At 37.8% G+C, this 23,996-nt stretch overlaps 2 protein-coding genes across 12 annotated transcripts in view; one reads left to right on the plus strand and one right to left on the minus strand.

Moving 5' to 3' along the window:
- Positions 1–23,996, plus strand: part of LOC134789988 (phospholipid scramblase 2) — a 412,262-nt gene that overhangs the window by 123,096 nt on the left and 265,170 nt on the right. The window lies entirely within an intron of this gene.
- Positions 8,297–23,996, minus strand: part of LOC134789981 (alpha-catulin) — a 110,018-nt gene continuing 94,318 nt past the window's right edge. For 2 of the 11 annotated variants that reach the window (XM_063760711.1, XM_063760710.1), the window contains exons 6-16: positions 21,816–21,851; positions 19,616–19,645; positions 16,664–16,921; positions 16,132–16,306; positions 14,810–14,892; positions 14,604–14,733; positions 14,158–14,306; positions 13,439–13,608; positions 12,516–12,669; positions 12,033–12,427; positions 8,297–10,245 (exon numbers count right to left, since the gene is read on the minus strand). In XM_063760711.1, the coding sequence (XP_063616781.1) occupies positions 9,969–10,245; positions 12,033–12,427; positions 12,516–12,669; positions 13,439–13,608; positions 14,158–14,306; positions 14,604–14,733; positions 14,810–14,892; positions 16,132–16,306; positions 16,664–16,921; positions 19,616–19,645; positions 21,816–21,851 (1,857 nt within the window). In that variant the 3' untranslated portion in view covers positions 8,297–9,968. Of the gene's footprint in view, positions 10,246–10,606; positions 11,216–11,312; positions 11,696–12,032; positions 12,428–12,515; positions 12,670–13,438; positions 13,609–14,157; positions 14,307–14,603; positions 14,734–14,809; positions 14,893–16,131; positions 16,307–16,663; positions 16,922–19,615; positions 19,646–21,815; positions 21,852–23,996 lie in introns of those variants that run through there. The other 9 variants (XM_063760715.1, XM_063760714.1, XM_063760719.1 and 6 more) reach the window with 8 other exon arrangements.

A 23,996-nucleotide genomic window follows, 5' to 3' on the forward strand; every position in this document is an offset into this window, starting at 1 on the left:
TCCGCCTGGTACTCCATTCCCGTCTTTTCTAGGTCACCTAACTGACACGGGCCTACGTCATCATGCGACAGCGCTATATGATAATATGCGATAGCGCTATATATAGCGGCCATGTTGTTGTGACGTAGGCCCGTGTCACTCTGGGAATGGAAGACCATGTTTTATTAGACTATGTGGAAGACCATGTTTTATTAGACTATGGCCAGTTGGAATAAATCTGTCAACCGAACGGGCGTTTCCTTTAGACACCAATCCCAAATTTAACATTGGCGACGAGGATGGGATAGATTATTTTTGCGGGGAAGATGGCTAAAACCGTGGGAAAAGTCGCGTGCTTCGAGATGGATGGTGGAAATTGGCACTAATGATGACACGCATCGTGGCAAAAAATACTTACTTTTCAACACACTTGCTCGTAACGTGGAACTTATAGGCTTATAAATCTTATAATCCTAGATATTAAACCCGCGTACTTTTTTCATTATAATTATCGGACTTGTGCGGTAATACGAGGGTGGATGAAAAAGTACCCGTGTTTGATGACAAATGGCATTGCTTAGGAAAATTGGTATTACCGTCGAGTAGTTTTACTATTATCGAATAAAAAAATTAAAGACTGACAGGTATCTGTGGTTTAGTTTTTTTTAGGCGGCTAATTTTGTGAGACTTGTCTTGTTTTTCATACTAAATGGAAAAAGAGCAGAATCGTTTCGTAATCCGCTTCTCATTTTTGGATGAAAATACATGCGAACAATTAAAAGCTAAGTTAGATGCTGTTTATGGAGGTCTTTCGCCGTCTATGACTACCATGAGATATTGGTATAATAAATTTAAAAAAGGTCACACATGTGTTTTTATGAGAACCGCCCAGGACTACCTGCAAACATGGTTACCAAAGAAGTCGTCGAAGTGGTCAAAAACATGATGCTCATCGATCGTTGTACTAAAGTGCGCGAATTAGCGGAGGCTATAGGGATGTCGTACAGAACAGCAATTAATATAATACACGACTAGTCACACATAAAAAAGTGTCCGCCCGATGGGTGCCGCGATTGCTCACGGATGAAAACAAGTGGATGCTGGCGATACTGCTGCTAATGTTGAAGGAGTATTTGGGATTGTTTGAGCGATATTGGCAGGAGTTTTTGCGTCGTGTCGTTACCGTTGATCAAATTTGGATCCATGATTATAGACCTGAGACCAAGTAGCAGTCAAAACAATGGATTTTTTCTGACAATTCTGACCCGAAGAAGGAGAACAGTTGCAAAAGTCAGCAAACAGCTGGAAAAGTTAAGGTAACGATATTTTGGAATTCCAAAGGAATAATCCGTATGGACTTTTACTTTTAAGCTAAAATATTACCGTGCAGTACCAATGTGAGTTATTGTACCATTTCGACAAAAAAATAAAGGAGACATGGCCCCATTTGTAAAGAAGAAAGTGTTGTTTCACCACAACAACTCACCAGAACATTCTTCTAGAATTGTCGCGTCAAATTAAACCAACTACGATACGAATTGCTGCTACACCCACCTTGCTCACCGGATCTGACTCTTTTCTGTTCCCTAATATGAAAAACATGGCTCCAGGGAAAGAAATTCTGGTGAAACGAAGAAGCTATCGCCGAGAGAGAAGCATATTTTAGAGAGTTTGACAGATTCTTTTTTGGAGGAGTTAAATAAGTGGCCGGAACGTTGGGAAACGTGTAAGGACCTAGAAGGAGATTACGTTATAAAATAAAATATTTAATGTTTAAAAAAAACGCGTCTTCATTTCTAACACGGGTACTTTTTGATCCACCCTCGTATATGACAATTCGATTTTAATTTTTCATTGAGTTGTACTTTTAATAACTGTTTTAACCATAGAAGGTAGGATCGTATAGAAGTGGTATACGCGAAGGACAAAACATACGCAAATGCGACACTGATTGGTCGAATTAATCTGTTGCCCACCATAATCCATACTAAAAAAACGGTGGAGAACAAATAAAATGAGAGACTGTGACAAGGACAAACAATAATAGCTCTTTCGCTGTTACTCCTACTGAAAGATACATAAGACTATCCTGTTCGGTCACTTCTCCCCACCCTCATGCCAGATCCAGTTTATATACTAGATTCATGGTTTTAACAATTAAAATTAATATTTAAGGTTTGTTTTTTTTAAGTGGGTTGAAAACCGTCGTAGTAGGTTGAGTAAGGAACACAAATGTATGGAACAGCATGCACTTTAGTCTCAGGCGATGCCGCTTGGCACGATTGTTCCTTAGGTCAAACAAAGTTGATCTGGTCCGGTAGCCGGGAGATCGTACCATGCAGACCCCCCAAAAAGGGGGGGGGGGGGGGGGGGTGAAAGGGTTGGCTCCCCAGGTCCAATCTATGCTATATTTCTTCCTAATCTTAGCAACTAGGGCAAGTTATATATCATTTTCGTATAATTTAGGGACGGGGAATTCATTTTCAAAATAATTATTATACCTTTCCATACAAAAAATAATAATTTTGTACAAAAAATGAAAATGTTTTGTACTTTTTTGTGACAATTTTGGATGTTACAATCACAGTGTGGCGATTTGCACTAAATAAAAAATGGGACGATGTAGCCCATGTATTCTTTATTCTGAAAAATATCACTTTATAGTAGGCATTCATACATGGTTTCGTAGTAAAAAAAATAATTTATAGCGCGTGGCGGTAACGATTTCCATACAAATGGAACTATGCCCAAAGTCAAAGATTAAAAATGTTTACTAAAACACTGAATTTGGCATTTTAAAAGTTTAAATGTAATGCTTTAATAATTTGTCTATGCGTTGTTGCCCTTTTTTGGTACAAATTTGTTGTTTTTATTTTTCTTCCATACAAACTTTCTCCCCTCCATTTCCCCCCTTTAAGGGTTGATTTTATAAAATTTTACTTTATCTTAAACTTAAACCTGTCGCATTTAATTGATGTTGAAAATTTCAGCTTCATATCTTCAGGGGTTTAGATTGTATGATGTCTGGAAGTAAGCAGAGTTTTGTTAGATATTATAATATATGGGATATTATGAAATAAAATGTCTTTAGCTCAAACACACGTAGATCCTAAACTACTGAACATTTTAACCTGAAAGTTTGAACATCGATTAATTACAAAAGGTATAAGTTAGTTATAAAAACAAATTGAAAAATATCTACCCTTAAGGGGGGAAATGGGGGGGAGATAGTTTGTCTGGAATAAAAACAAAAACAACAAATTTGTACCAAACAAGGGCAAAAACGCATGAAAAAATCATTAAAACATTATATTTAAACTTTTAAATTGCCAAATTCAGTGTTTTAGTAAACATTTTTAATCTTTGACTTTGGGCATAGTTCCATTTGTATGGAAATCGTTACCGCCACGCGCTATAAATTATTTTTTTTTATTACGAAAACATGTATGAATGCCTACTATAAAGTGATATTTTTCAGAATAAAGAATACATGGGCTACATCGTCCCATTTTTGATTTAGTGCAAATCGCCACACTGTGATTGTAACATCCAAAATTGTCACAAAAAATTACATAACATTTTCATTTTTTGTACGAGTACAAAACAATTTTTTATTGTATGGAAAGGTATAATTCGAAAATGAATTCTCCGTCCCTAAATTATACGAAAATGATATATAACTTGCCCTAGTTGCTAAGACTAGGAAGGAATATAGCATTAATTGGACCTGGGAAGCCGACCCTTTCACCCCCCCCCCCCCTTTTTTGGGGGGTCTACATGGTACCTACGATCTCCCGGCTACCGGGCCAGATCAACTTTGTTTGACCTAAGGAACAATCGTGCCAAGCGGCATCGCCTGAGACTAAAGTGCATGCTAAATGACCTTACTGAACCTACTATCGCATGAAACACGTTGGTCATTACACTCATCGTCTTTCTAATAGCGCGGCGGACTCGCTATCAGGTCGCGCGTATAATATCGCCACGAGTGTAATGATCAAGGTAGCACACTTGTATCATAAATATCATAATGTACTATTATTGGACCCTTCTCATATGCTTCTCATTGAGTTTGTAGAACGCGTCATCCGCCAAAGAAACTTAGCATACAACAATGTTGCGAAACTTTATTATTTAGCGATTACTGTACAGTTACCTGGTTTATTAAAACTATTATTAGTTTCTCGGTGGTCTCTCGATGGAAGGTAATAAAATAAAATTCATTGTATTCGTATGAATTTGTTTTTAATTAGTGATGTATTAGATCACGTACACAGTGTTATACATTCCTCGCTCACATCAAAATACATTCCATAAATTCACGAACCTCAAAATATTCCGTTATGTAAACAACATGACTACATCTAGTATATCATTAATATTTTGGCAGCACTATGGAAAATATACTTCTAATTACTTTAATGAAAATGCAACTTCAAATATATAACAATCACAACAGTTTCATGACAATAGGTTCAATCTTTATTATACACTTAATAAAGTTACATCAAATTGATTTCGAAATATCCGACGACACATGTTAACTAAAATGTTTAATTTACACAGTTACTTATCGGGGTTTTACTCCTTCAGGGTCACCATTTATACATTACATGTAAGAGAATGCCGAAATATATCTATCATTAGATAGGTACTTTGCACCTTATTCATTATAGCATTTTGTTTTATTAGGCTAAACATTTATTAAACTAGGTCCTACTCTTTGGTTCATTTATGTTCCGACTTTGGGACTCCATCTAGGATTTCAAAATGGGACAAATAAGATGGAAATTTTATAATTTCGTTTGTATTGAAAAAAATAGTAAGTTCATTGCACTAAGCATTCGCTATCATTAAATTATTAAATAGACTTTATGTGTTTAGCTACAGTACTGTCATATTGGTTTTAATTAAGACAGTTAATATATGAAAGGGAATCCATCACTTGAACCATCGTCCCAAACTATTCCATTTCTAAATATAACTACGTGGTACAATTAAATAAGTTTGGTGTTCTTGTTGTCCATTTATTTTAAAAACTACATATTGAAAATTATACAGGACTTTGCACTAAATGTCAAGTATCACAAATTATCTCATGTATCTTGTTATTCTATTTGTCTATTCTATATAACCACTAATCGACTCAATTAATTATTTTACAAATGGCCCAAAGAGATTAGCTCCTTTGTGAAATAAGTGATTGAATTTAATATTATAATGTGATGGAAGTCAATTTATTGTATCGAGTTGAATGCTTCTGAGTGAGGTGATAAGTGACAACTAGCAGATATATTGAGAAATTAATATAGTGCTAAAATCAATAAAAAAATCTTATCGTGAAAATATCAGTTTCTCTATGTAAGTATATGGCGTACAAAGGCGTAGCACCACTAATTCCCTTTCTGTAAAATCCCATACAATGAGTAACTAAAACGATTGAACTCTTTATCAGAACTTATCAGAACTATTTCTCATTAGATTTGGTTAGATAGAAACATTTTTTTGATAAATATTTTCAAATATAAATTACAGGTTGCGAAAAAAATATCCCAAACTGTCAAGAAATAGCATGTGTAAGTATCTGTACTTAGGTTCATTAGGTATATATATTTTGCGATTGTAACTGTACGACGCGACGTCTTCTAGGGTACTAATAGTACTATGAACATCAGGTATAGACTTAATCCAAGTGCGGATATTCTTTAGCACTTAGAGAGGGCTTTGAGATGCCTATTTGAGAGACATTACTGAACTGCTTTTATAATATGATTTTTCTTTGACTTTAGCACTAGATCTTTTTAAATCTAAAAAATGGTACTCCTAGAGGCCGCTCGGTACCTTACCGTCACTGTTAACGCGAGTAGGGCCTACATTACGTAGGTGTCTACCGAGGCACGTGTGTGTAGTGTAGCTTTTTATGATCTATTATGTGGATACCCTATTGTAGGTATAATACTACTTTCGTTAGGAGGATTTGACATTGCTCTGATGAAAAATGCGAAATCATATAATACATTTTTACATTAATATGAGCACTTGATTAGTTGTTTTGTTGTTTTTATTTTTTATATAAGCGTTTGTAGGTGGGGATAATTTGTAACAATCATGTTACTCATTTAAAAACTAAGTAAAAGCTGTTGTATTAGTTTGACCTGAAAGAAAGAAAGAAAAGAAAGAAACACCTGAATTCTTTTTTTTAATGAGAGAAAAATGTAGAAATCACGAATATGTCGACATTTTAGTTGTTAAATTAATTTTGTATCAAGCAGATACGTCTGCAGACGATGCTATTCAAGGTCAGAATATAATTTTAAACATTTAAAACATTTTATTTATTGATTGTTCACGTTCAAAAATAAGTTTCAGTTGATATACGTGATATATATTAAACAGCTAAAGAACCTTTTTGTATAATAAAATAAATGTTTCTATTTATTCTACACGTCCTACCAATGTTTCATAAGATTGCCGTGGTTTTGGTCACTGTTCATAGGTATGTTTTTACCAGAGCCAAGTAAATGATAATAAACACAAAATTGTAGACCGTCATCAATGTTGTAGATGGCGTCACTTTGAGCTACATCACTACGAGTATAGTGAGCTCACTGACATACACAGATTGCGCTGCGATATAAGCAAAGGGCAAACCGCTTTAAAAATTATATGTCACTGATACTGCGCAATCTGTAATAATAACCTATATGACTTCTCCTTATTACTTAATTGGCTATGGTATTACTTTCACGCATTAGGACGTAGAGTTGATCAATAACGGCTATCGTTCTGAAGTAAAAGCACGTATGATACCTATTATAACGTCGCTAGCTGAATATCTAAGTGTACTAATTACCTATATCGTAGTCCACGGCTCGCGGTGAACGCTTATTATATAGGTACGTAATTACTGAACAGTCAAAGCGGCACGCGAGGGCACTGGCCAGATGCGATGAAGAAGTAATTGCGTCTGCCCATCCAGTTGGTACTTAAACTTAAATAGTTTAAGACGTTGTATCAGGGTGCATGTCTAAAGACATGTCGCATGAATTGTGAAATGTATAAAAGCTAAGCGTGTCATAGCTAGTGATGCTTTAGTGTTTGAAAAAAAAAAACGCGTTATGTAACTACTTATGTGTTTTTTCCATTTTATTATCACAAATCGTAACATAGCCATGCTGTAAAACAGCCATTTGGAATAAACTTCAACTGTACCTACGTGATCCATGAGCGTTTGGACCGATTTGCTGTAATTATGTAGATATATCTACGGTTGAAATAAAACCTCAGTTCATCACACATTCGTGCAATATGCACAAATGTGACCAAATTATATTGATGCTTGTGAGTCTCGCTACCTAGAACCAGAGGACCGACGCAACCATCCGATCGTCGCATCGGGCTGTACGGCCTCGCCTTATACTAATCTTTGAATCTAGATACGTGGCCACAAGTTCGATTCACAACTCTTCATTATAAAGCTTTGTCAAGCTCTTTACATTAACTCGAATATTGTTAGCATATCACTATCCTAATTTCAGAGCTTTAAGTATCTTAACAGGAGTCTAGTAAGTACATATAACGGTAAAATTATTTTTGAAGGCAATAAGATTTAAGAGTAGTCGTTACAGTTTAACAATAATATAATAGGTACCTACTTACTATATAATTACAAATTATAGAAAGCCGACATCATTCACGTAGAATTAAAGAGTAAATGCTAAAAGTAGGTGTATGAAACATGCGAAGTGTTATATAGACCGTGAACAGGTGAGAGCACGGAGAGGCGAGAGCTATCAGAAAGCATGTACCTACACTACTCCCACCAAAATAATTGACAGCTGGCAACACTCGAAACGTGATATGGCAAGACAATTACATTGATGCCTATCCTAAACTAAACGCTTCGAAACATAGGCCGATCGTGCACTATTAACAATGGCTCTTCAAAAATATATACACGTTTATTGTAAGCATAGCCAGCACCTACTACAGGAAATATTTTAAATTACTTATCAAATGAATCGTCTCTGACGCTTTGGTAATACATACCAACTATTGTAATCTAGCCCCCAAAAATACCTAAATACTAAATAACGACCCCGTCGTTTTTCGGTAACAATCGATAAATCTAATTAAATTGATATGTTGATTATTGCCGTAACGATTGATTATTAATTAGCGACAATGCAGATATGGTCTGTGGCGTCATGCCGGCGATATGGTGTTAGCTTAGGCACAGAACACACAGAACGGCGAGAATCGTGTTCGTATTTAATGCTCATGATTACGTTACGACGGTGCAGGTAAATCACGCGAGCTCTTCACACACGCTGCCGGCGCACCGCTTATACGCGCGAAGTCACCAAGTAAATTGGTTATCAACGCGCAAAGATGATTCAACGTGTATTCTGTGCCTTAGCATGCAGTAAGTGCTGCCACCTGCGCAGAGAAGGTCTATATAACACCATGCGTTTCGGCGACGTAGGTGCTGCTTCTTAGCAACCAGAGTCAAGTTCCCTTATCTTATTACTTAACATCCCCCGTCAGAAAGATGAAGTACGACATTCAATACAATAATCACGTACACACATGCAACACACATCTATTTGATCCGTTTCACAAGCATGCAAAAGTCGCCATCCGGACGACGCAGAATCGAAGACATCAACCGAACTCATATTTACCTACGTATGTACACGAACTCGTTGAAAGAGAAACTTCTAGTAATGCGTAAACATCGAATGCGAGTGACGCTGTGTCGTTCTGAAGATGTAAATATTCATTGACGTGACGTTAGGAAGAGCGTCTGATCTGATGCCAAAGTAATGAAGGAAGCCAAACGTGCATAAACAAAATGTGCAACAGGACCACGGAAGGTGCAGAAGGGTGCAAGTAGGAAAGACAAATAGCGTAAAGACAAACAATCCGGGGTGTGAGGTAATATATACAGGAAAATGACCATAGATTAAAATACAAGTAGGTAGATAAAAGGTATAAGAAAGGTAGGTACATACTTAGATAAGCTTAAGAAAGGGAAACATAAAGAAATAGGAAATACTTTGTACTTATTATTCAGTGTTATTGTATACATACGTATTTTATTTAACTAGGTAGTGTAACATTATTTATGAGTGTGTAGTTAACAAGTATTTATTGTACGATTTCACTCTTTTCTTACCGATCACAAAATAGTAATAAAGATAAAATTCGTAACGATTGTAACAACTGCATGTAATGTCGATATCTTTAATGCCTGATCCCTAGTCTACGAATACAGTTAGAAATTGCTGTAGAACACAATACTTAGTAGATTATTATTTTTGCACAGCCAAATGCGTCGCGACCGCGCGCTCGCTACCTACTTGTTGCTATTTACTAACTACCTAGTTTATCTAGAAGAGAATAGACCTGAAGTCCGCGAGAGGGCGCGCTTGTGTGTCGCAAGTGATTAGCCAAAACTTATTTCCGTAAATACTTTAAATTTATCGTACTGTCCATCTTACATTAAGTGTAGCTGCCAACCATCGAACAGTCGCGATATCGGTTCGTATCGTCATCCTACTGTTAAACGGTTGACAGCCTTCAGAGTCGGAGTGTAAAACCACATGCATACAGCGCTACAAGGCTACGTCGATAGTAGACGCTGATCCATGTGATCTTCCAGGATACAAACAATATTGCGGACGCATCGCTTCGTTTATATTTCGTTGTACGACTAATACTCAACTCGATTCTCTCTACCATCACTCGGATGGATCTTCAAAGATCCGGCTAGAGAGATTCATAAAATACAGAACTTTATCTATTCTTTAAATTTCAAAGATATCAGAAAATACTATAATAGAGTATTAGAAATAGTATCTAGCGAAAAACTACTACGAATACGAACATTACGAATGTAAAACTTCGAGGGAGGTAAGTATCTAAGCAGCAAAACTCGTTAGTAATAACCGACATCAAAATCTATACGTCCATCACCGGTTCATCTTTCACGAGAGCGATGTAACCGCAAGAGAGCGATCCAGCCGACCGTAGGCGACGTTCGTTTTAGAGACGCAGTCTTTAAAACAAGAGGAAGCTGACCCTGGTCCGGCGCGCGTCGCCCTTGCCGCGCCGGCCCATGCCGTACTGTCACATGGCCGTGTCGCCCGAGCTGCCGCCCGGCTTGGCGTCGCCGCCGCCGCCGCCCGCCGGGTCCTCGTCGCGCGCCGCGCCGCGCCCGCGCACCGCCTCGCCCGCCGACAGCCCCGTGAAGTCCAGTTTGTACTGCACATTACACGCACACAGTTAACACGAGTCCATATAGGCGTGCAAACTCACACTTGGACTCGCTATTCATATACCGTTTGTGTTCAAATTTACAAAATGGCACGTCGCATGCTGAAAACGTTCTCCTCCATAGTCACCGGGTTCGATGCAATTTTGGTCATACTATACCTACACCGATATATACACAATGATAAATTGCGGATTTTATTTTTTGGATTTTGCGGTATATATAGTCAAAAGAAACCTTAGGCTGGATAAAGTGACCATTACGTATGGTTCCGAGCTATAGTCGCCCTTTTCGGCATGCGGTGTGCTTTGATTACATAGGTTCACTATGAGTACCGGAATTACTATAGTGAGTCCAAGGGAGAGTTCAGTGTGTACATCGCCTTCGTAGCGAGGACGCACCGAGATGATACCAAACATCATGCACGCAAAAGTAACTGTTTATGCAAAGCAAATTTTTTTATCAGATCAGTTAAAGTTACTTATTCTCGAAACTCGATTTCACACCAGCGTAACTATTACTGTAGCAAAAGTACAATTTATTTTAACACCATGTTCTAGCAGATGTAAAAATTCACTTTATAAACGGAAATGTTATAATACCTAATACCACACATACTATTCTAGTTAAACATTGTATTATCATTGCAAACAGCACACACCAACAACATTCAAAATTAGCTATATAAGTTACACCACCAATTCAAACAAGTCTACACTAAATCTCGAAAAAAATACAACGTTGGTTTGAATTACGTAGTTATATAATTATAGTAAGTATATCAGGTTTTTTAAAAGGTTTAGTATCAGTTGAAGGTGTTACGGGTTATTCAGAACACAGTTCGCACACAGTGTACCTACTTTAACCATTCAATACACTATTTTCACTCTTAAATGTGGATGTTTTGCGCAAATTTGGTTTCCAATGCATAGGGACTCTCTCAGGCATACACAGGGAATACTGAAAAAGGAAAATAAAATAACAGAAACAAAATAAATTATAACAACGTAAAAAAAAATGTCGGTCAAAAGTGTAAGTCGAGTCATTGTAGAGTTGAAGTTTAGGGAATGTACCCATACCACCGATTCAAGTTGGGTAGAAATATGACACCTATATACTTAAGTTTTCAATTATTGATACCAACCACCATTATTTTTTCTGAATAAACTGTAGCTTCTAGCTAGTAACACGTATCCACACCGAATTCTCTACGAATATGTACGTCCACTTTGCTTTTAGCGAATATCAATAACGGCAAAGAAAACATCTCTAATGTAGTCCTAAAAATGTATGGGCATGATAACACAGACATGCTTCGGTACACTACGTAACAATAACACACAGATACATGGATACGGAATGTATGAGAGTGCAGTCGAGACAGACCGAATCGCCCCTTCTTGAGGTTTTGTTAATCGCTTTGTCCAGCGGTATAAGACCCTGGATGCGGAGGGACCCGGTGCATGACGATTGGAAAACAGAAACGAAAAAATAAAATAAAACATACGTTAAAAATTAAATAGGTAATAATGGGGTTGTCGAACTCTCACAATGTTCTATAAATTACTAATCAAAACTAGGTATGTATCTAATTAACTAAAAAGATTTATTCTTGTTACTATTGGTCACTGAAATTTAATAAATAAAAATGTTTACTGTATTGATCTGCCTTTTAAAATGTCACCAAGAATAAACCTTGAAACTGAGATCACACTGTTTCACCCGGTTCCCGATTTCTAACAGTCACGAATGAAGTAGAATCTTTAAAGTACTTAACAGGTGCAACACTCTGGTGCCTTTTAACCACTCCCACACTCGACTCCCACGGCAAAGGTACCTAAGGAACATTACGTTCCAATGCACTAAAGTCTTAATGTTGCCTAGAAAATTCAGGATTTCAAAAAGTGCGACGTGTTGCTCGAAAATTGTAAATATGTCATATATGTGAGAGAAAAGGGCAGTCACCTTGTTGGCGCAGTCGAAACATGTAGTGACGACTTTACTTATGACGTTCATAAGGTGTTTAGTTTCCTGAATGACGTTGTCAACCTTACTGAAGGTGGCTGCGCGGCCTACTGTCGGCTCTTTTACTGTAAATTGTAGTTGTTGCACGTACGTGGGGACTCTATCTAGTTGTTCTAACAATTCTTTTTTCGTTGTACCTGCTGGTACCTGGAATGTAACAAAATAGCTAGTTTATTTCTACAATATGCTGTATTAAAGTTCCGTGGCCAAAACAGGTGCAGTATAAAGTTTTTACCTGGTATGAAAATTGTCGTATTATTTTATACAGTCGATTCGCTTCCTCGGCGAAGTACTCCGCTTGCGTGAAGAGGTCTTGGGTAGTGTTTAAACGGCCCTCGCCTTTTGTAAACTGATACATAGCGAAGGCCATGGAAGACATATTTTTTGCCCTGAAATAAAATAAATAAATTCTTTATGGAATTGCAAATTGAAAATTAAAGATGATTATTTTATAACTCAAGATTCAATTTCATCATAGAAGTTATCACATAAATACTAATAGGTCTCGGGAGATAAGTACTCGATAATTTTTATCATTTCGTGAAAATATTCAGCGGTCCGATTTATACAATTTAATTACTTTAACGCTAGAGGCAATTAAATGCGATGTTAAACCAAAATTTATTGCAAGATATTATTATGAGCATTAAACTTATGGATTTACAGGTGCCAGTCATCTTTAATGTGGGTAATGTTCTTCGAAGTGTTAACTCATTTATAAAGTTCGCCGCGAGTGCTACGCCGTAGGCTCGTAGCAGGTATTTCCCGCTTTGTACTGAATGTTTCCCGTAGCACTTTTGCCCTACACATCCGTAAATCCAATTGAAATGTAAAGATATTACATTTGGATTTCGCGAGCTTGTGGGACACGGGGGCAAGCTGGCTTTGATATCAGGATCAGCTGTACATTTTGATATCTGGATCCGTCTTATTATTTGTAAGCGTAAAAATCGATTCGCCCCGCGATTTACTTGTAAACTCAAATCAATATGTAAGGTGCACGAAGATAAATATTACCTAAATCAATATCAAACAATAACATTTTAAAATCTGACCACGTATTAAAGCATTTAATTTAAAGCTTTAAATTGCTCGACCGAGCTAGTCTCAAAGTGCGGCGCCATTTAATCAGGCTTTAATTAAAATAGCAAATGGTACCTCTTCACAATGTCGTTGTTCTCGTCGGCAGCAGCCCCCTGCCACTTCTCAGTCTCCGCGTCCATCTCCGAAGACATCATTTTCATCTCCAATCCTGACTTGGCGATTTTCGCTTGTTCTTCAGAGTCTAATTTGACTGCTTTTAACGGTTTACTCGTCGTTCCATGTTTCTGGAAATGATTTAAAATCAAGTTTAGGTATGTTTGAAACATTCAAACGTCGGCTAACTTTCGATTAGGTAAGAACTGGGTAAGAAGCGTATTTCTAAGCGCGTCGCCTAGCGACGTGTGTGATCTATTACCTCATATGCGCAAACTCAGAACGCGAACTAATTAATTTTAAACATTTTCAACTTCAAAGTTTGTAGCTCCGACGTATAGACGAGAAAAGAGACACGCTTTAATGTATGGTGCTGTGTTAATTTGGGCAAACTATTAGGTATATTATAAGTACTGCTGTTTATCTGGCCAATTTCCCGTGAGGCCTAATCTCGCCAGCCGCATACCGTTTTCTTGCAGTTCAGTGTTCAGGAAGAAAGTAAAGTTTTGTTTTATTTTTGATATCCTCCGCTTCGGTTAGCAGCTGCACTGCTACATATCTTACTGATCGTCCGTGCAGTCTAGTCGAACTCTCTCTAGTAACTCTCTCGCTTACCGCACCGTGTTAAACAACCGTGTCAAGCAACAAAAAAAAGTTAGTTGTCGTATTATGTTGATTACCCCTGGCCTAGGCAAACTGCTATACTGCTGCTTGTCTTGCCGCTCGCCCGTCAGGTCGAGTAACTCGCGCGCCAGACGCGCCGCGTCTGCTAGCAACCACGCCCACATGTCCACAAACACGTCGAGGTTCTCCCGCGCCGCTGCGCTGCCTGGGTTGTCAAATACAACAAATATTATCCTCGATAATTTTAATAAAAACCACATAACAATATGTTCCTATACATTCAGGTAGATCTCATAAAAATAACAGTCTCTAAAATTGTTCATTATATTTTTTTACAAGACGGTGGAAAGCGAAAATCGCAACTAATACATTCGAAATTCTATCGGTTTCAGAATGCGTGTTGCTGACTCTTTGTAGGGACAATTGATGATCTGTCTCCTTTAGGTACAGACGTGAGGTGAATGGGATTAGCTAAATCTGGCTGGACCTTGACGCGTCTTACCTGGGTGTGCGGCCAGTGTCCGCGCAGCCGTCACCACTTGTGGCCCGTATATCCTCAGGTTAATCTCTGCAAACTTCGCGCTCACTTGCAACGTCTCCGACATTGCTATGTGCCTAAGTAATTTGCATACCTGAAACACGCGGCACCAAAATTATCTTTAGAAGAACTAATTGGTATATAATTTAATTGTAATATTAGAAAACCACCTCTATTATGTGATCTAATTGTTCGTGGAGCCGGCTGGCTATATTGTGCAGTCTCTCTGATTCTCTCTCACCACAGGAACTAGCTGGAAACAAGAATATAATTTTAGTTCCAACCCCCTTATACGACTCTACCCTAAAAATCAGCAGTCAAGATAAAAAGGAAAGTGAAAGAGGGAAAAGGGGGATACATTTCTCCATAGTTCGTTTTACCTCATTTGCTTAGTGTTCTTTATTTTAAGTACATACATACATAGTTCTTTATTTTTGGTACCTATATATTACATTTTCAATATTTTCAACGTTTGCATACAGTAGGTACCCGGTTAAGCGGACAAGTAACGAATTGCGTTTTTTTCATTTAACTTGTTAAATAATCCGACAGGGATTTACATTCTGTTCTGAGAAAATCAAACGAATTCAGAAGAAAAAAGACGGTCAATAGATATCAACACCGACGTAAGCTTTTGTGCTGCCCGTGTACTTTGATTGGTTATGCAAGGTTGGGCGACTTGGGTTGTCAGGGAAACCAATAGAACGTGACCCCGAAATCCCTTTAAACCTATGGGCAATAGGAACGCTTTTGAAGTAGTTTCGTCAGTGTGAACAATTCGCCTGCGCCCTGTATGCAATTGGAGTGACACCTCCTAGCTTGTCCATTTCCAGTGTTTGCAACACTCTCGGCAAAAGCGCAACGTATGGTCGAACGGTTTTATCCTGTCCGACTTCTCTTTTATTTGATTTGCTGATTGAATGCTTCCCGAAGCGCAAGAGCAAATACGTACTGGTTGTTTCAAAATTTCTAACTGACCTTAAAAATATACTCTTTTGTGTTTACTAACTCTGCATGCATAAATAAATGGTGAGTGTGAATAAAAACGGTTGCTTTGTTGGCGTTGCAACTAAATTTATATATACAGGTTGAGTGAATTGTGATTTTCTTTTGTTCTTTGAATTGATGATTGCCTAAAGGCGATTGTTTTTTTATTGATATATACGTGTGTCCGGGTAAAACGCGAAGCTGCCGTTCATATTTTCAGCACGGCTTGTACTATCGTGTATATTATCCTAAGAAAATATGCTATGCGAGCTCGCTTATTTATGAGTCCATTCATTATAGAGAGGCGCGTATAAGTCTGCCGAAATTTGTAACCCAGCGACTATTCTCCTAGGCGTGAAAGGTCGGAGGCTCGCCACCTCAATCCATCGTGGTCGTCAGCGAGTCTGAGGCCCCCTCGCCTATGCCTATGCCGGTCTGCATTCACGAGCGCACATCACCTGCGCTTGGATGCCGCGCCTGGCTTCTCCTAGGTACATGTACTCACCTATGTGTGCAAGGTCGGAGGCTAGCCTCCTCGCGTCGTCGGCGAGCGGGCCCAGGTCGCGCGCCTGGTCCCGCGCCGCCTCCACCAGCGCTCGCTCGAGCTCGGCCGCCGCGCTCGCTGCGCCTACGCTCGCGCTCTCGAGCGCCGCGCCGCTGCCCGTCGCGCCTTGCTCCTCCTGTTACATTCCATCGGGAAAGAGTACGTTAAAATGTGAGTTAACATCACAGGTCAACATATATTTTACCTATAAATGTAAGAAATCTTTAAAAAAAAAATTCTTAATAGCGGAAAAATAGTTAGATTTAAATTGGCTGTAAAACGAGTACTGATAAATTGTCCAATTACATTATTTAAAATTCACATATTGTCTCTCATATTTACGTCCTGCTCGTTTCCGCCTCAGTGGAACTAAAATGTGAAAAGACGTAGTTTCGGAGTGTAATGGACGGCATGAACACAAGAAAACTGCGTCGTTTAAGCTACTCTGCGTCGTGTCGTCTGATCTTTGAAATTCTAAACGCTTAAGATTCACCATTGAGACAGCAACGGCGACGAGCCTCTCCAGCTCGTACGCTATCCGCTCGGCGAGGGCCAGTATCCGCTGCCGGTGGTTGTGCGACGTGTAGGCGGAATCGGTGAAGTCGTGCGTGCGCTCCACCAGGGCGCGGAGCGTCGACGCGAGGGCACGCCGCCGCGGCGCGTCCGCGCCGCCTCGAGCGCGCGCTGCCCGGACTTGTGACGTCAGCCCCCGAAGCGAGCCTAACGCCGTACCTGCTTCCCATTGTGCAGCCTATAGGGTACAAATGTTTAGTTTTACTAGTTAGTATTTTTTCAAATAACACTGACACTGCATATACGCTGCTTAAAGCGGCAATATTGTCAATTTTAATAAAAACGAAACATGACTGTGTTATGAATTATGAAGTCACGACGTATGTCTGTCGGACAAATTATGACCTATTTTTCAGTGGCACTGTCATTCGAATAGAAAGCTACAGGAAGAGCGGTCGATCGACTAAGGGCCACTTGCACCAATCCAATAACACGGGGTTAACCGGTTAAACCGTTAGCCCAGTGTCAAATTGTACTGGTAACCATGGTAACTCCATGTTTAACCGGTTAACCCGGATTAGTGGGATGGTGCAAGGGGCCGTAAGATTTAGTCCAGTGTTGCCAACTCGGATTTTGAAAATATGCTAGGCTATTGTCTAAATTATGCCAAAATTATGCCAAAGTTTTTTGAAATATGCTAAAAAAAATGCTAAAATTTCACTTGAAAATAGACACTTAAAATAATATGCTGTCTAAAAATATTCACTAAAAAACACTACTTTGTCAGTAGAAAAAAGCCCGAAATTCAAATTTTCTATGGGATGACAATCCTTCGCGCCTACTTTTTTTTAAAATTTGTCGTTTTTGTTTACTAACGGAAATGGCTTGACAGACTATAGTTACGACGGTTACGAGTCTGCTGTTTGGCAATATAGGCTGGCCGCAGACGTACGGAATTTTCATTCGGTTTCCGGGCGGTCAGGTGTAAACGGGACGACGCTATACACATAACTATACAAGTCTCGTTTGCACCTGTCATTCCGTACGGAAAATTCCATGCGTCTAGGTCAGCCTTATTATTGACCAAGTGAGCTCAAAATGCGAGCAGTCTCTCCGTTTCAGGCATATAACCACGAACAACGAAAATAGAAAATTTCTAGCAAATATCTCTGTCAATCTAATTACGCCTTAATTGGAGTAAAAGAGGTAGTTGCTCGAAATTTTCACTATCGACGTTCGTAACGATGCTCTGTAAATTTATGTAGTTAAATACCTACAAGATCAGTGAAGGCACTGGACTGCCAGATGGGACAATTTTCGCCCAACCTGATTAAATTGTCTGATCAAATCTGCAAAACGGAACTCAAATATGTCAATCGACGAAAAAATCAGAGGTCAATTTAACTGAATTTATTTGCCATTTCAAAAAAAATATACATTGTATAGTCCGTCGACGTCCATCCACCCACAAAAGTCAAAATTCATATGAAAATATGAACCACATAAGGCGATGGCGCATATTGTTGCTGCCAAGTTGGTGCAAACTTGGCTTAGGCTAAATTATGCTAAAAAATATGCCAGATGCTAAATGAAAATTTTTAGTGCCAGAGTGAGTGAAATTATGCCAGATCTGGCATCATTTATGCCAAGTTGACAACACTGATTTAGTCTGGGAAAAGTACCTTAAAAATGTAAATCACAATAAATAATTTGCGTTGTTTTCAAAATTGATACGTAAAGCTTATTAGACAAGAGGTGAGGATTTTGAAAGCTACACAAATTATTGTTTGGCTTTGTCTATTTTCCCAGGTAATACATTAGAAAAATCTTTTAATAGATAAATCTCATCCCTACTGTTTTTCCACCGATTACAAAATACCTAAACATATAAATCTAAGTACCTACGAGGCAAGTCCGTATACTTATAAATCTTATAATAATGTACACATCAAAATCTAGACTTACATGATAAGAAAACTACGCACAAGGTTTGTATATGTATTAAGCTGTATGATATTTCACGTCTCGTCTCGCGAGAAATGCCCATATGATTTTTATACTTCTTACGTAACGTGATATTGTGTGATGTTGGAGTTTATTAAAAGGCATTTGGCTTGTAATAGTTTGTGAAGTACGTCTTGTTGTTAAAAAAAGATTGGTATATTTATTATTCTTATAATGAATAAAATTAACTATTCAAGTTTTTTTATACAGTGTAAAATAATAAGAGTGAATAGAGAGATAAGAACCAGATATGTAAAATTTTAGGCAATAGTGAGCATATACTACGGCTGCAGTGTAGGTATTGGCTGATAAAAGCGTTAATTAGAACTAACATATACTTAGTAACAACGAGAATAAGATAATTATGCTATGTATTTTTTTTGGTGCTTATGTGATTTCTAAGATTTACCTAATTACTGTATAGCAGGAAGCTAAAGCTATATTCTTTACACAGGTAGGTAGGTAGGCAAGTGAATTAAAATATATCTACACAGTAGTAAAAGCCTTAAATTAAGCATTAACTGGTCTACAACTTATTAATTCCTTAGGGTAACAAAATATATGAATATAACAACTTTAAATACATATTATGAACATATTGTAGACGAATTAAATCTGTACCTAATATACTATGGTTTTAGAATGCTATGATATTCCCCAGTTACTAAGTTACAATGTGCTAATAGAGGTGTAAATAACTATATTTAGGTAAGTCATAGTCGTTCGAGGTGCAATGAATGTACATAATGCGTTTACTGGCTGTACTTACGGTATGATGTCAATGCGATTGCTCGACTTCTTTACGATAAAATATTAAAGCAAGTTTATAAAATACGAGTAGTAAGCGTATAAAATATTCTACCTCTAAAGTATTTATTAGCGAAAGTTTAGAAGGCAAACGTCTACCTACCTACGTGGTAATTTGTACCTGTTCACGACTATCCGAGAAAGGTTGCAACTACAAGAAAAAAATAAAACTGTGTTTATGCATAGAAAGTTTGAGCTAGCGAAACATTTTGAAGGCACTCGTCTACCTCCTTGGTAAATTGTACCTGAAGGTCACGACTTTCCGATAAAGGTTGCAACTACAAGAAAAAAGAAACTCGTGTTTATGTATTGAAAGTATAAACTGATATGAGTTTAAATTAATTTATAGGTTCTTTTATTAATCGAATGGAAAATTATTAAAATGCACCGCACTATGGAACAAACTATGGACCATTCCTTAAGAATGTGTTATGTCGTGGCCAGATAATAGAATTTAATCCTTTCATGATTTGCTATTTTAGAATTGTTCACTTCATGATATGATGATGATTATTGTTAGGTTAGGTTTGACTTTTTCATGGCGTGGCCAACCGGTAATTAGATTAAATGAATGCGACGTCATGAAGTGATCAATTCTAAGATCTAGCTACGACATATACATACATTACATGGTAGTTTCCTGCTCGTACTTACGATTTTATTTAAGAAGTTCATAAAAGATAGAATCTGAATGATCTCAGGAAGGTATGTGTTATGTAATGCGATCATGACTTTAACGAGGTGCGGTTTAAAATATATCTTTTGTGGTATCTATTACACACTGCGGAAGTTGACCGTGTTTCGGGCGTACAGGCCGCAAGTGTATTCCAATTGCTCGGCTAGCAGGCGAGGTGAACGATCAGGCAAACCAGTGAGACGGTATCATAGGGATACGTAACAACTATGTTCGCTCTTTAAACTTGCACGCCCGAGTGGTTGACAAGCCAGGCTTAGGTGAACGATTGGAATAACATCCAAGTTGGGCTGCCCATCGTGATAGCACTGATCTCTATCGCATCATTAGCCGCCCGCCGTTTGAACCAGGCCTGTCATTTATCGATAATTTCTTATTTAAACGCACCCTTTGTTTTATCGACGGTAAAGCCACTTCCCGATTAACGATTCTATTCGTGTACTAGCGTGTTGACGTCGTACAGCCGTCTAAAATATTTTAAGCCTCTCTAAACGTTACGCTTTAGGTACATACCGGCAGGTACATTTCCACGTGTAAAGCTGGATAAACCTGGACATATCTTTACAAATTCTTACCCACCTACTACCTACTCCTATCTTGATATCTCAAACTAACAATAAATATGATCAATTAAAGCGCCGTAGTATTCCTAAAATGACGAACACAAATGAATGAATGTTGAAGTGCATGCAATGAAGAGATTAGTCTTTAGGTATCGATAAACGAAGTGCGCTGGCCGCAGGCGAGTTGCGGCATGCCGGTATACGGACTACACGGAGCTCTTCCGGCCGTGTCTCGCGGAAGCCTCTTCAGTTGTGTGCTACGAATATATACTGACTAACTACCACAGACTCCGGATTATGAAGCGTTTACGAGGACTCATGGTCACAATAGGCGCAATATTATACCTACTAACTACAAAAGTGTATGTTTTTCCATGTAATGATTTTTATTTATACTTATTTGTAAATTGTCCATGGTTACTACTTGTAGAGTTAGACCAACTGGCAGCAATTTTGATAGCCCAGACTATGCAAGTGTTATTTAAACGTCATACGACGACGACGATACGACGTTTAAAATAACACTTGCATAAAACATAAAATCGCTGCCAACTTAGCTTGGTCTAACTCTACTCACTCTATAGGTACAAGTCGTAAACAGTGACATAAGCCGTTGCGTTCTTATACTGTTACCGAGAGTCGGCTTAGATGCTTAGTGGTAGGTGATCTGTGGTGCTATGTATTGAACGTATACAGTTTGCTGTAGCAGCTGTTATTGCTACCATGGGAGGTATTATCGTCGAGTCGTGTTCATGTTACACAATCTCATATGTTAGCTTTTATAAAAGATGCTCAATGCAGGTGAAATATGTATCTGGGATCTGGGTACTGTATGACTAATGGTTGCATGCGATGTGATGTTGTGTTGTAGATGTTCACAATGAAATATAAATGTCTAATTCGCCCAGTCTTCTAACATTTTTAAATAGTCAATAATTAAACTAGTTTGTTGATTTTTAGGAACTAGAAGACGCGGTAACTATAAGTGTTAACTTTGTGAGTTGTGTTTCCATAATCTTAATTATTAAAAAAAACAATAAAGTGGAGATATTAATTTGCTTTACCTGCGGGTTTTCCTTTTTAGACGTATTCAAGGTCCACTATCCATTCAATAGGGCGGCAAGAAAAAAATATATTTTTTAAGACACATACACCTACCTCAATATTTTGTTCATATACGGTCTTCAATACCACAATAAAATCAGATAGCTGATTTGATATTGGCTCTATGTAAGTTGTGATATAATTTGGGATTTTTTTTACTGCAATGGATTGTGAGCCCAGCGGCCGTTGCGTCAGCATACATTTAGAGTTACGCTCTAAAAAATTCAGCAACGTTCGTTAATACATACGAGGGAGTAAAACTGAATTTAGCATCCGCAACAAATGTGTTGACCATTTCAAGGAATGTTTTGCGTAAAAGCTTACACACACACACACAGCTTACGGGTTTTGATAATGCAACCGGCTTTTTTATCTATAGGGTTATTATTTTCCTAAAGATGGAGAGCGTTTTAAGACTGACAACCTAAGTTTAGGAGTGGTAACATTAAGTCACATTTTCTAAACTACTACTACTAGTACCATAGAGTTATATATTTGACAGAGGGAATGTCACTTAAGACAAACTGTGACACTGCAATGGCGGACGGTTTGAAAGTGTGCGTGTAGACGAGTGATACCATGTAACACAAATTCTCCCCTAATGGTGAAACAATTATTTTCAATATCGTCCTTGTTTTCAAATATTGTTTAAAGTAGGACAGTTTTACGTTAGACAATAAAATTGTGTGTACCTAACTGATTTTATAGGTCTTGAAAATGCGCATTACCTGCAAATTACTTTGTGCAAATATTATTTTCAATACCTAATGATATTTAACTTGTAACACATCTGGTTTTAAACAAAAAATAAATATAAGGTAAATGTACTAGTGCTCGACATGTTAATGCCCAATAGATGACACCTTGCTGTCACCTATATTGACAATGGTTTAAGTTTCAAGATGACATGTACTGGACTGGGACCGCGTCGAGCACCATGAGTATGTTTACCTTACATAACAAATAAACGTTAACTATCAAACATTATTCATGTAAACGTCTTTAATCTCCTTATTATCGGGAAATTACCATACCGACCTAGTTTGAAATGCAAAATCATTAATTTAGCTATTTACCTAAATATCCTAAATTATCTCTTTTATATACATTATGATTTAATAAGAAGGGCATTAATTACCCTACTTTCGGGAAATTACCCTATTCAACTTACTGGTCACACTCCTGTTTCGCATTTATAAACAATGAAATATGGAGATTTTATGTACTATACCGTGATAATTGATAAAATTAGCTATGAAAAGTTATTCCGTCACTTTTTTTCTTTCGATCGGTACAATTCTTGCAGGATTTAACTACGCATGCCGGCATATTTTACATTTTTCTTGGACATATTTACTTCACTGACGTTTCGATCCGTCTGACGGCAAATTGGTGGATGAGGGCATTGAGATAACTGTCAATGTGTGTGTGTTACGCGTAAATACTAGGAAATTGGTGGATGATGGAATCACAGTTTTTGTCTTAGCAAAACTACGTCCGTAGTATTCTAGGTCCATGACTAGTACTCGGATTTTACATACATTCGTTTAAAACGCTTACTTCCCCAGGTTGGTAAACGAAACCATTATAAATAATAATTGAAAATACATTATTTTTTCTCCAAAATGAGATTCGATCTCTCAAATACTTATATAGTTAGGTACCTAATATTATGTATAGTAATATTTATCTATGATTCTACATTCGGTTCTAAAAATATTACTAGGGTAATGAAATCAGATACCTATGTACTGAAGACCAGTTTTCGCTGTGAATGATAAATCCGTAAACGGTATACGTAAGCGCACAGCGGCGCGACAGGACACAACTTTCCCGATAAACGTTCTGGCACACTCTCACAGTGTAGGAAATATCCAATAAATAGTTCTAGTTTGTATAGGTAATAAAATACTTGCTCTAGTGGTTTAGAATTGTTCCTTCTAGAATGTGGGTGGTTCAACTGAGCGTATGCTTTACGGATAGCTATAGCTAAAGTAATAATATAGCACTTAGAGAAAATTTAGATACCTACATCTGATATACTAATATTTTAGGTTGTTTTTCTGAAACCAACCAATACTTATCTATTCTACTTATTTTATCCATAAATAAAGTTAAATATTTAATACTAAAGTATAATC

Source organism: Cydia splendana, chromosome 4 (genome assembly GCF_910591565.1).
Source record: "Cydia splendana chromosome 4, ilCydSple1.2, whole genome shotgun sequence".
Taxonomy (NCBI): Eukaryota; Metazoa; Arthropoda; class Insecta; order Lepidoptera; family Tortricidae; genus Cydia; species Cydia splendana.